Genomic DNA, 13,889 nt, shown 5'->3' with positions numbered 1-13,889 from the left:
ACTCACTTTGGAGATATATATATATGACTATATGTGTGTGTGTCTACATATAGTTATACAGACAGAGATAAAGAGAGATACACACATACACATCCCTACTCAAAAACACTTCTGAATAGAGTCAGGATAAATACAACCAACTACATATCCATGTTCTTTATTCTGTGCTGTATGATAAACAACTGTTGGTGGTACAGGCCTTCACAGAACAGAAACCTAAATTTTTGTACAGTTTCACACTCATGATTTCATTGAATCCTCACAAAACTTCAATATGTAAGCAGGGCTGATGATACTTAAACATTTTTCAGAGAAGGAAGCCAGAGGGAGAGGTTGAACTGTCTAAGGCCACAGTGAGCAGAGACTAGAAAACCAGATCCATTCACAGCTCTTCACACGAATTTGCAGTTCTAAACAGCTGCTCTCACCCCACCCTCGTTTATTTTTCCTGAAAATTATCACTGAACTGTCTGAACACGTTTAGGTAAATCTTTTAGGTACCCGCCTGGATTTTATAGTCGTCCATTCGATTTAGATAATTAACTGTTTTCTTTCTCCTATCAGATTCAAAAGCAGTATTTCTTCACTTTCCCAGGCCTCTTTTCAACTTTGATATCAGAGATAGTTATTCACTCCTTTCCCATTCCTGCAAAATATCCTTTGCATGATGTAATGAAACTGGCACTGAACTGGGGATTAATTCTTTACCAGCTGTAAGACCATGAGCTTCACTCGGCTAGTTTCAGTTTTATCATCTGTAAAACGTGGTGGCTGGAGACTTCTGAGTTCCCCTTCCCCTTTCCTTCTGTGAATTGGGTACTTTGCTACCTTCACTCTAGTTATGACACAGATTTCCTCTCTCTGGTTAGCCCAGCAGCTCAGTTGTGCGACACCATCTTTGGTATTGAGGAATTTCTGCAGTTTATCACGGTGTGTATCTATGCTGCTCAATTGCAGGTGTGCCCAACTGCTCAGTCATGTCCAACTCTTTTGCAACCCCATAGGCTGTAGCCCGCCAGGCTCCTCTGTCCATAGGATTTCCTAGGCAAGAATACTGGAGTGGGTTGCCATTTTCCCCTCCAGGGGATCTTCCCAACCCAGGGATTGAACTTGTGTCTCCTGCCTTGGCAGGGAGACTCTGTACCACTGAGCCACCTGGGAATAAGAAGGATGGGTCTAGGGTGGAGGAAACGAAGAGCTGTTATTCAGTGGGTGTTAAGTTTCAGCTATGCAAGATGAATAAGTCCTAGAGATCTGTACAATACAGTGCATATAGTTAACAACACTGTACTGTGCCTTTCAAGATTTAAGAGGTTAGACCTCAAGATAAATGTTCATACCACAAACAAAAGTGGGGGGGCACAAGGAAACTCTGGGAGGTGTCGGATATATCTATTACCTTGATTGTGGTGATCGATCATGGGTGTTGGTATATGGCCAAGCTCATCCAACTATATACATTAAATACGTGCAGTTCTTTGTATATCAATTATATCTCAATAAAGCTTTTCTATTTTTTTAACAATGGATCCATGTGTTTGCCTTTGATTACGATTAGAGCCCACTTAAAAAAAATTGAAGCCTGAACTTTTTCCTAAGTCAGAAATCATAGCTAGAGCTTTGGAGAGGAATGCTAAATGAATTGAACTGTTTTCAACCACTCACCGATGAATGACCTTGAGTAACCACTACAGTTTCCTGAGCCTTAGTTTCCTCAATTGTGTGGTTAGAATGACAATGGCTGACCTGCCTAGAAGGAAAGGTAAAGGTGAGAATGTGTGTGGAAGATCTGTGAAAAGCAAACTCAACGTCCTACTATTTTATTACTTAAAATTTCCATCCAGTGATAATGCCATGTCTTGCAACAGCCATACTCCTGACCTTGTGTTTTATCAGACTGAAAGGTTGGAATGCCCACCATTTGTTCATCTATTCATTCACATGTGAATTTGCCCAACATTCACTGAGGATCTACTATGGCACTTTGCTTATAGGAATCCAGGAAGGAATGAAGTCATCGAGCTTCCAAGGAGCTCATGGTCTAGCAGACAAATGGACAAATAAATAATTGATATACAAACTGATGGGTCTTCCCTGGTGGCTCAGACAGTAAACAATCTGCCTGCAATTTGGGAGACCTGGGTTCAATCCCTGGGTCTGGAAGATTCCCCAGAGAAGGGAATGGCTACCCACTCCAATACTGTTGCCTGGAGAATTCCATGGTTAGATGAATCTGGCGAGCTACAGTCCTTGGAGCGCAAAGAGTCAGATATGACTGAGTGACTAACACTTTCATACAAATTTATATACAATGTGAAGAGAGAGCTGTCCTAAAAACGAGTATAAGACACTAGAGATCATGCTGGAGGGACGGATGGATTCTGCCAGGGGAGTTAGGAAGTAGTATTTGGTTCTTGAAAAAATGAGTGGAACTCATTTTTTAAGAGATTTCTGGACAGAAAAAAATCACACAAAGGAAGAGAGGAATGAACATGTATGCTATGTTCAGAAAATGATGAAAAGAGATGAGTTATTTAGTGTGTATGGGATGAGCAGGTCACAGAATTGAGGCAAGAGGAGAGTCTGGAAAAGGAGGCTGATAATAAAAGCAAATGTAATCTGTACCAAGTTGGGGGAAAACCATAACATCTTTATAGAGAAAATTATCCAAAGATCTCATGAGATTATTTTGTAATCTTGATTATTAGTTGTAGTAAATGCTAGGCTGCTATATCAGAGACCTCAGAACCAGAAGTTTAAATTCGATCTAGGCTGCAGGAGCAACTTTGCTCCCTGAGATCACTTAGGGACCAAGGTCCTTCCATCTTGCCACTCTCTTGTCTCTGAGGGTGCAGACCTGCTCTTTGTCATTGAAGTCTGGTCTCTGACATGGCCTCATGGAAGCCCTTAGAGAGGCCAAAAATTTACAACAAATTTCTTTTAAGCAAGTAACATGGAACTTGCACTCAGCTATCCTGCTTCCATCCTATTGAGAAGAACTTAATCATGTGTCATGCCTATCGGAAATGGAGGCTGGAAAATATAGACTCTAATTGTTCATCTATGTATCCAAAAGTAGAGAACAGATTTAGGTGGGGACAGTAGACTGCCACAACTTGCTTATCTGGAAGCCTCTTCAAATTCTAGATTTAAATTTGCTTCTAGTATTTATATTGCCGTGTTATGTATTATCCTTTATATTGCCATGTTAGACCTCTAAATGCCAGTGTTCATTACTTACCCTAAAAAGTTCTTTGGATGATCTAGGATTTACCCAAGCAAATCAAGAAAATGTGAAGTATACCTTTGTGTTCAACATTCAATTTAGTACAGACATTTAAAGTTATTATTAGAAAAATATAGTGATTCTGAATTATGTTTCTATTCTGTAAGACTCTGATGTTCTAGTCTCCATATCAATGCCTTGCAAGAGGATTAGGTTTTTATTTGGGTCAACAAAGCAAAATTCCTGGAAGAGCATACTATTTTCGAGGCATAAAGCCAGCCTATGTGGAAACGTGAGGCTCTCAAATGGGTTGACAACTCAAAACCACCCTATTTAATGTACAGCTGTTTTTCAATGGGGCTGAAGTTACTAGAACATAAATTCAGGGAGTGGAAAGAGCTAATAGAGAGTAAACAGTCAATCTATGTGAGCTACTGTTATGGTTGCTGTTATTATTTTTAAATTATTTAATATTGTAGGTTTAAGGATATAGAAGTAGCAATTTGTGGGGTGAGGAAGGTAAGAAGAGCTTCTTTCATTAACAGATATTAAACGTCATGTAGATATTTGGACTTTGGGAAGAATGTGGAAACACTGCACTCTTATGTTGTCCCTATTGATCAAAGTCCCTGAAATGAATGTGAATGATGTGTCTCTCCCTTGCTTCCACACCTCTCTCCTACTCTCTCCTCTTCCCTCCTTTGTTCTCTTGCTCATTCATTTCTTCTGTGCTATAGTTCAAGACTTCATCTTCTCTCGCCTTGTCCTAACTGGCCTCTTTGCCTCCACTGCTACCGTGATCTTTCTAACTTGCACATCTTATCTTGACTATCTTTTGGTTAAATACCTTTGAGGCTTCTCCAGTCCCTCAAGCAAAACTCATAAGGGTCTCTACCGTCTTGCCTCAGTCTGCTTTACCAACTACATCTCTAGTTACTAGCTAGTGCAATGAGCCACAATCGAACCCCACCCGATTCTCTGGCCCATTGCATACGCTGATATCACCGTGCTCTCCTAGACAAGAGTACTCTGCCCCTCAATTGTTCACCTGACAAATGCATACTTTTAGCCTAACACTAATGTCACTTTTTTTTTTCTTTTTATCTGTACACCCAAGGAAGATCAATCATCTGTATTCCTGCTGCCCTTTATGTATATCTAAGTTTGAGATAGCACTTACTATATTGTTATTTACCTTTATGTCTTGTCTCTGCCATTAGACTGAAAGCTTCTTGGAGGCAGGGATAATATCTTATTCTGTTTCCTTAGCTCTTAACACATTCAGTGTACCTAGAATACGGGTGTATGTGTGTGTGCACAGTGCATGCTCAGTCACTCAGTCATGTTTGACTCTTTGCAACCCTATGAACTGTAGCCCATCAGGCTCCTCTGTCCATGGGATTTCCCAGGCAAAAATACTGGAGTAGGTTTCCATTTCCTCCTCCAGGAAATCTTCCTGTCCCAGGGATCGAACTTGTGTCTCCTGCATCTCCTGCATTGGCAGGCAGACTCTTTACCACTGAGCAAACCGGAAAGCTCACCTACAACACTATAAATATTAAACAGTAATAGTATTATTATAGCTACCTTTATTGATCACATATATTGTAGTAATTTACATATGGTATCTGAATATGTACCATTTTTCAAAGGAGGGATCTAAAGCTTACCAAGGTTAAATAATTTGCCTGGAGTCACATAGTAGGCACTTACTTGGTGGCTCAGTGGTAAAGAATCCACTTGCATTGCTGGAGACTGCCTGCAACTCAGGAAACGCAGGTTCAATCCCTGGGTCAGGAAGATCCCCTAGAAGAGAAAATGGCAACCCACTTCAGTATTCTTGCCTGAGAAATCCCATGGACAGAGGTGCTTGGTGGGCTGCAGTTCATGGGGTCACAGAGTCAGACATGACTTAGCGACTGAACCACCACCACCACCACACATTAGTAGGACCAACATTAACACCTAAGTTGGATTCCAAAGCCTATACTGTGTTGTTGTTGACTAGACGAAGATATAAAAGGTTACTTTGGAACAGGTGCTAACCTACCACATTAGACCAAGTTAATGAAGTACAGACATTATACACAAAACTCACTGTTACCACCTACTGACAAGGCCTGGTTTGCTTAAAATTAGTAATTATTCAGGCCACAGCATCTACAGAGCAATGCAATACAAGTTGATACCTCTTGTGCATTTCAAAGGCTCTTAGCTCTTGATAAAACAGACCTCCATTCTCACAATAAGTCCATGTCCTATTTTACAGGTGTTACATAACCGTCTCAATATCACATAGCGTAGCACCAGCCAAACTAAGCCTAGAAATTTTTTGATTACTTAAAAAAATTTTTTTTTCTTTTTACTTAAGCCACTATATCTCATCAAGTGTGTTTCTAAGGTGAAAGTGGTATGCCAAGTGGAAATGCTCAGTGGATTAAATGCCACAGACTTTTCAGAGCTAGACAATATTTGAATCTATCAGAGTCAGACCAGAACAGCAAATCCTGCGTAATACCAAGGGCAGCCACAGTACTTTACCTCCCAGCAATGCTTCATTAGTTAGCTAGTTGTAAAGTGTTTAAGTCTAAAGCCAAAAATGTGGTCCAAAATAAAATAGGAAGTTTCTCTAACCTCTAATTTAACTGTGCAAGGTCCTGTTATTAATTAATTAGGTAACTTCACCAAGGACAGTTAAGAAAATCAGACAACTGCCAGGTTGCTTCCTATTCCTCTTGACTTCTTATTGGATACATTTTATCAAGTGAGCTAAGCACACATTTTCCTGTAACTCAGTTATTCAGTAAAAATGTGTTAAGCTACTTAACTGATGCAAAGCAAACACATTAAAAAAAATAATAATAATAGGCCAGTTGTGAAGCTTTCCACTTAAAGGGACACCCTACCCCATACACACATCACCACTGAACCAATGGCTTGTTTATTGCTTGAAACAAACACATAAAAGATTGACATTGAAATAACCTGATTACATGATCTTAAAGAGTCTGGTTTAATGATATAAGATGAATCAGTGAGATGGAGGACTTAATAATCCAATAACTGTGTTTTAACGCCTCTCCCCTATATATGTGGAATGTCTTTCAGCTCTTTTTTTCGGGGGATGGGACGTGGAGGGCTGTATTAAACTTTGTGGAACTCAGGCTTTTTTTTTTTTTTTTAAGGATATTGACAAATTAGACCCTTGCAATTAAGTTAGAATTTCACTGCATCTCTTGCTTTAAAGGGACAGCTTTATTCTTGAGGGAGCCCACCTAACAGTTTTATGTTCAGCCATCTGCAGGGTAGAGCCAATGCCTTTTTCTTTCTGAATCTGGAGTAGAAGCTTTATTTCATTGGAGTTCTCTGTGACATTTTGCACTCTCTTGATTTAATGAACCAAAGAGGATCTTTAGCTCTTGGTCTACACCAGTGCAAATAAAGGTTAAATCTCTCACTAACCATCCTGAACTAGCCTAATAACTCACGAGAGACTACAGAAAAAGAAACCGAGAAAGCAGGTGTGCAGACTTGATTAAAACGTGCGAAACCCGCACAACCGCAGGCAAAGGTACTATATCGTCACATCTCCCTAGTCCCGGCTGCGAGGTCCTCAAGCGGGGGAACTCCTACTGCGCCAAAAACACCATCCAGAGAGCCGGGCCTAGTAACACAGGGGCTTTCTTCCGAACGGTGTCCCGACCGGAGCTTGCGCTGAATGCCGGGGCTCCTATTGGCCACAAGCCGTGGGGGAGGAGGAGACTGGCGGGGAGAGAGACAGGAGGAGGGGAGAAGGGGGCAAGGCCTTTTCCCTGCCCCCTCCCGGCCCCCACCGCCTCGTGCGTGGTTACTATGCAAATTGCAGCGATTGCGGAAATAAACAAGGGGGTAGGGAGAGGAGAGAGAGACTGCGAATCGATTGCAACTTCTGCAAAGTCTCGTACAATCCAAAGCACACAAGGCAAAACCAGAGAGAATCTGAGAACCAGCCAGCCGGGGTTGGATCGCTTTCAAAAGAGGAGAGAGAGACAGTGAGAGAGGCAGAGAGCGCGTATTGCAATTGCAAAAGCCTCCTGATTTGGAGTTAAAAAAAAAAAAAAAGTCTCCGAGAAGCCTGCAATTGGCCAACAGCTTAAAAAAAATCTCTTCCGGGTTTTCAACGGTTCCAAGTTTATTTAGATGTCTTTTTTAATGCAAAAAAAGGGGGACAACTAATGAAGCAATTCGTCTGAACATTTTAAAGTTTCTCAGTTTCTCACGTACTCTTTTTACATTGCAGTGGTACGTGGTTCAGCTTTAAACTTTCTATTTTGCGTTTATACGGTACGCGTTTTATAAACAACAATAATGGTAGAATGATTTTGTTTAATGGCTAAGACTTTAAAATTTCTCTAGCTTGCATATGCATTGGAGTGATTGCTGGGTAAATGTCTATTGTGATGGTTTTGTTTTAAAGATGTAGCTTTGTGGATGGCTTTTCTTTTCTTGTTATGTACATCAAGGACCGGGTTTCCTTTTTTTTTCTCCCCGAGATTTGAAAAAATTGCTGAGCTTGACAGATTTTTTTTTTTCCTCCTAGCGCTTGCTCGGTTCCAGAAAGGGGGGGAAAAATCCTGTACGTGCTCTGTTCTGTAAAAAGACGTCTGGCCTCAGCAGTCAACCTAACCCGAAAAGAAATGTCTGGACCGGGAGAATAATTGACGATTCGATCCTCTAATCAATGGGACCATAGGGGAGATTGACAAAAGCTTTACCCAATCATATCCAAGCTTGGGTGTACAATGGTTCTCAGTAGCCAGAGGGGGCGGGACAGAGAAGATCTGAAGTTCTCTGCGGCTCTGAAGGGGATGGTGTGGTTCAAGCTGTCAAAGCTACAAGCTCTTCCGGATTTAGCAAGCACAATAGGAAAGAGTTTTTGAATTTTAGAAGAAAAAAAGAACTTAATTAACGTGGGGTTGTTTTGTTTTGCATGAATGTAAGCCTTCCTTGCCTTTTAGAAAAAGTTAAAAAAATTCTGTTAGAGAAATGTTTAACTTTGCATGAATGATTATTTGTAAATTCAGGGAAGTTGTTAACGGTTGTGGAAGATGGTTGTTCAACTTTTAAAAATGTGTGGCTGATAAACTATGGGATTGTAGTGAGCTTTGGAAAGTAATGTATTGCATGCTTAGCAGTGCAAAACGTCTTTCTCTGTTTATCTTAGAAGCTTTGGCTTTTCAGGTACTTTGAAGGAATAGGCAAGCCTCTCTTCTGGAACTCTAAACAACAGTTTTAAAGGAGAGACTGTTTCACAGGTGGACTGACAGCTGTTTTATACATTTGAAAGGAAGAAGGGGAGAGTGTTTTTCTTGACTTTTCTTGAATTCTGTTTAATATATGGTCAGTAGCGAATAGGATATTGAGACTGGCCAACTGCACATTTCTTCTTGTTACCACATTAACCCCTGTGGAGGGTGTGTGTGGAAGATTGCTGACTTGCTAACTCTCCACTGGAGTCTGGCCTCTTGAACAAGTCTTTGACACCAATCCTGTGGAAACCAACAGCAGCAGCTTGTCTTGGAGACAGTAACTGGCAGCCTCTGACTAAAATATATCCATCTTTTCCTTCCCTATGAGCAGTGTAGACACCTACTTCTGTTGGAAAATGAATGGAAAATAATAGAGGCTCTTTCCCATCTTTGGCTTAAATTCCCATCCAGCTATTTCCCAAGGCTTTAGGCCTTCTAATCAAATCTGGCCTGGAAATCTGATGTAAGAATCTGCTTAGATGCTCAGTTAAGCAACATGATTCAATTTAGGAATATATGCATATAAGAAAAATCTGCACACAAGTGACTACAGGTCAAAAAACTAGAGAAGGAAAACCTTGGGAAATGTGAGTAATAAAGTTAGTCTTGGTAAGAACTATAGTAAATGGCATTGTCACTTCTGAACCCCACTTTTATCTTCACTGCTTTGTACATTAAAATCTAAATCATATTAACAAGATCTTCCTATTAAGTAACCTCTGAAATGAGAGGTATCCGAGATGCACATATGAGTGAATCCTTATTGACGTAATTTATATATCTAAGAGGATTTCACTAAAACTGGCAAGGTAACATTTCTGCAAATAAAACACAGCAAATGCAAGGCTGGGCTCTGTGCCAGGAAGAATATGGATAGCAGAGAGCATGACAGGAGCCTCCTTTGCACAGAGACAATCCCATTTCAAGGCAGTCTCCTAGCACTTACAAAATAAATGATTGGAGTGGTTATTTCCAATAAGGGGTTTATCCTTCCTAACAATGGGTCATTTATATGATTGCAGTAAACTAGTTTTTGTACTTCACCTGTGTTTCCTATATTGTTCTCTCCACTATCCTTTTTTTCTTCTCTTCACCCTTCATCCCTGTGCTCTTTCAAGGGTCTCAGTATCTTTGTGAACTCTGGACAAGGATTTACTTTTGTAACTTGGGACCAGGGGAGAGAGTTGGAAATGTTTTTTACCCCCAGACTGCCCTTTGAGGAACATCTGTTTCTTTGTGTGTGTGTTTAAATTTATGCCTGTTGGAGAGAAAGTTACCAGAAGCCTCTCTGTAACTGTAACTCTTCTACTGTATTTTTCTCAGTCCGATTTCCAAAGGCTGTAGTTGGAGCTGGGCTTTGTAGTGTTTCCCCCGCCTCTCCACCCCACCCCCCTCCCGCGGGGGAGGGAGCGGGAGCTGGCGGAGATAGCAGAGAAAGCAGGAGCGGATGTGAAGGGCTTTGGTGCTGAACTTGGATCCAGCCCTTGCCTAGAGGGCGCAAACAATCGTCCCATATCCAAAAGTCTTACGAAGGGCGCCAAAAGTTACTTAAGATAATATTGCTAACCGCAGAAAGCTGGAAATCGCGGGCACATCCACTGCTGCAACAAAAGAAGTTTTTAAAGTAGAAATATCAGCATTAAATTACTTTTCCCCATTAAAAAAAAAAAACACCAGGGCGACGTGCCAGTGCTTTAAAAAAAAAAAAAAATCCTTTTCCTTGAGATTCAATTAAAACTCAGAATCTTTACTGTTTTGGAAAGTGGCAGATGTGAAGTCTATCTTTTAATACACCAAAAGAAAGATTTTAATCTTCTCTGGAAGAGAGCTTCCCAAGAGTACACACTCTGAACAATAACTTCTCACTGTGCCTCAGTTACATGTTGGAACTGTCAGCCAGAAACTTCTATCGAGGAAACTTGGAGCGCGTTGAAGTTATAGATCCCAGCAAGGGTTCTCGTGGCCAGGAATGTTGTCTCTGTAACTCGGCTATCCTTTTAGGACGTTTTTCTCCTACTGAAATCTAAGAGGAAGCAAGGAAAAAAAGCAGTTGTGTCGTTTGGGAAACGGGGCTCTTTTATTAAAGTTTTAAGTCATTATTTCCCCTCACCCCTTAATAAATAACCTGAGAGATTTCCAAGGATATTTAGAAGCGGGGGAGTGTGAAAATGGTCTCCTGAGAAGCCAGGAATTATTTTGGCTATTAAGTAACTGGAGAACAAGCATAAAATCACATTAGAAAGATGCAGAATATTTGAGGACTTCATTTTCTTTTCTCTAGGAGCATATTTCTTGCCCCTTACTTTTTAAAAAAAGAGAGTGGGGTGGGGAAAGAGTCTGAATGAGAGTGGCCTTAACACATCATCTTATCCACACACGCAGAGTGGGCATTCCTACAGGAATTTCCTCTTTTCAGAGGCTCTCTAGATGGGCAACCTCCACCAAGGTGCACATTCCCCTGTCTGTGTGCTAGAGAGAGCCTTTCATCGCCATATAGTCGTCTTCCCTTTTGGAATTTTGAGGATAAGAAAATGCAGAAGGCTGCAAACTAGAGTGAGGGAGATGAGAAGAGATGGAATGGGGGTTTGGAGGAAGAAGGTATACTTTTTTTTTTCTTTCCCTTTCCCAGCAGTGAGGAGAACCTAGAGAGAAAATATGAGGTTAAAAAAAAAAAAAAAAAAAACTGGAAAAGCAGGCTTATTGGCATCTTGCCAAACCCTAAAAACCACCCCCCTTTTCTGCCAAAACAATACTTTAGCAAACCTAAAATAATTGCAGGAAGCTCTTTTCCATTTTAAGAACTATTACCTGGGGGAGGGAAAAAGAGGGGATTCTTAAAAGGCACCCTTCCAGAGGTGTCCCGGGAACAGGGGCGGTAATGACAGGCCTGTGTCCAGTTCTGGGCACGCGTTTGTGGACGAGAATATCTCCCTTCCCTAAGGGGACATCCCTTTCACGTTTTTTTTTCCTCCTAAAAAGAAAAAGATGTCACAGCTAAACCACTGTTGTTTCTGAACGTGACAGAACTTTTTCTATGGCGTCTGTGCTCAAACCCACTAGTTTCACAGTCCTGGGAGGGAGAATGCTCGTTAATCTCCGCCTCCCTTTCTCCAGACAACCCCCCTACCCCAGCCCCCAAATCCGGTGAATCTTCCTTGTGAAAATTTCCCCCACCACCCCCGCTTCTGGAGGCCATAGGACTGAAGCTGCACAAAGTTTGCAGGATTTTGTGCATAATTACCTCTGCCGACGATCTATTCCCACAAAAAGCTTCGTTGGAGAGATTACAATGCTTTGAGCCGTACCGCATTTCAGAAGGGAAAAAAAGTTACCTAGGAGGTCTGATTCTTTTAAATTTGCATACATGCAAATCTGCAAGCCCGCCCCCCCCTACCCCGCTCGGCTTTCTCCGCGGTTCTCTCCGTGCCCACGCAGTGAATCGAGGGGTGCAGGGCAACCTGGCAAAGTTGCCCAAGTCCTCCACCGAGGTCCGCGAAGGTCTGCGGCGGGGGTTGGGGGATGGGGACGAGGAAAAGTAGTTTTGTTTGCTTAAGCACATCCTGTGGCAGCCTATAGCTGCCCGGGAGTACAGACTGTAACTGCTCCTCACTGCGTTACCCAGTAATGCGCTGAGCGGGGACGGGGGGGTGAGGGGGGGGCCGAGCGAGCGAGCGAGCGAGCCAGGGAGCGAGAGAGGGAGCGAGCGAGGAGCGAGCGCGAGCGGCCGCGGAGGCTCGGGACCCGGCTGGCCGCGCGGCGCCGCAGCCGCCCCCTCCCCCACCCCCCCCCCCCACCGGCGGCGGCGCGAGCGGGCGGCGGCCGTGCGGTGCGGTGCAGAGCGGAGGCGGGCGCGCGGGCAGCTCGCGGGCACCCGGCCGGCGGGCGCGGGAGCGGGAAAGGGTGCGCTATGCCTTTAACGCCCGCGTACAGTAGACATGTATAGTGGAGTGTAGGGAAACTCTAGGCGGGGTTAAAGTTCAGCTCATGGAGCGGCAATAGCGCTGGCTGGCTGCAGTTGAGCCGAGTTGGAAATGTGAACGCAAGAAGCAGGCTTGATTTTTTTTTTCTCCCCCCTTCTCTCTCTCTCCTCCTCTCTCCCTCTTTCTCCTTTCTCACCCGCACTCACGCACACCTCCAAACCGCACACACCAGACGCACACGCACACCCCACCGCCCGGCAGTGATGTATTCTCCGCTCTGTCTCACCCAGGTAAGCAGCTGTTTGGATGCGGAGTCGGGGGCGGGGGGGTCGGGATGGCGGGGGCAGACCTGGGGCCGGGCCGGCGGTGCCGGGGACCCCGCGCTAGCAGGGCCCGGGGCATGTGTCCCGGGGTGTGCCCATATCTGCGCGTGTTCTGTGTGTGTGTGTGTAAGTGTGCGCGCGTGTGCTCGTGGTGGGGGGGCGGAGAAATACAGCTTTAAGAAAGTAACTTTGTTTCCATGCGGGTGCATTCCTCTTGCACGGCCATTTGTGTGGGCACATGGCTAATGGCGCCCTCTTATTAATGCGTTAATTAATATCGGGGCGATTGACTGCGGAACGGTGGTGTTTTCGGACGCCCCGCACGTGTTTCGGCGGGGTTGCAGCTCATGTCACGCTGAAATCTGGACTCAGCGTTTCTGCAGGCGCGAGGCCGGTTTCTGTAGTTCCGCGGCGCCCGGGGAGGGGGCCGCCGACGGAGCCCCCCGCACGCCCCGCACGCTCGGGGCCGCTGCACCCCCGGCTGCGGGAGAACTCAGGTCCCCGCGCCCGCGGCCCGCCCGCGGAGCCCGCGCCGCCGCAGCCGCCCCAAACTCTTACTTTTGTTTATTCTTTGTCAGCCTTTGGGGTCCGGCCGCGGGAGGGACGCGGGCCAGCGCCCCGGGCCCCGGCCGAGACAGCGCCCCTCGGACCCGGGCGGGCGGCGGCGAGCCGGCCCCGGGGCTCCGCGGAGCGGGACTGCGGGGCTGCGGGGCCGCGCGTTTCCCCGCGTCGGCCGGGTGGAGCCTGCGTCCTCGCCGCCTGTCGCCCGCTGGCTTTCCCGAGCGAAAGTTTCCGTGCCGGGACGAGCCCACGCTGCGCAGGGCGGCGAGCAGCCGAGGCCGCGGGCCGCGGGCTGGGGCGCGCCGGGCGGAGTTGGGCTCCCAGCCGCGAGCCCGAGCGGCGGCCCGGTCGGACGCGTCTCCCCCCGCCGCCGCAACGCGACTCGGGCAGCTCCGCGCTCAGGACTGGGGCAACTTTTCCCCTCCGACCTAACTCGGAGCGTGGGTCTCTCTCGCCCCAGCGCCTCTCCTTTCCATGTCCTCCCTTTCCATCCCGCCCCTATCTGCACTACCCCCAGGCAAAATATTGCTACTTCAAGGCTCCAAATCTGGTCCCTATTGAATATATTATT

At 45.0% G+C, this 13,889-nt stretch overlaps 1 protein-coding gene and 1 long non-coding RNA gene across 9 annotated transcripts in view; one reads left to right on the top strand and one right to left on the bottom strand.

Annotated features, from left to right (window-relative positions):
* NFIA (nuclear factor I A) overlaps nt 1-13,889 on the top strand; it is a 427,927-nt gene that overhangs the window by 14,469 nt on the left and 399,569 nt on the right. Inside the window, exons 1-2 of one of the 8 annotated variants that reach the window (XM_061411773.1) lie at nt 11,926-12,002; nt 12,667-12,724. The exons of 1 other annotated variant lie outside the window; for it this stretch is intronic. In XM_061411773.1, coding sequence (XP_061267757.1) covers nt 12,698-12,724 — 27 coding nt within the window. In that variant the 5' untranslated portion in view covers nt 11,926-12,002; nt 12,667-12,697. Of the gene's footprint in view, nt 1-11,925; nt 12,003-12,116; nt 12,136-12,336; nt 12,725-13,889 lie in introns of those variants that run through there. 6 more of the 8 variants (XM_061411774.1, XM_061411779.1, XM_061411776.1 and 3 more) reach the window with 6 other exon arrangements.
* On the bottom strand, nt 10,226-11,900 carry LOC133244507 (uncharacterized). The gene is made up of 2 exons (XR_009735426.1): nt 11,756-11,900; nt 10,226-10,537 (listed from the first exon to the last, which is right to left on the bottom strand). It is a non-coding gene; the product is annotated as an uncharacterized LOC133244507 (long non-coding RNA).

Source organism: Bos javanicus, chromosome 3, assembly GCF_032452875.1.
Source record: "Bos javanicus breed banteng chromosome 3, ARS-OSU_banteng_1.0, whole genome shotgun sequence".
Classification (NCBI taxonomy): Eukaryota; Metazoa; Chordata; class Mammalia; order Artiodactyla; family Bovidae; genus Bos; species Bos javanicus.
This window is presented reverse-complemented; position numbering and strand designations above follow the sequence as displayed.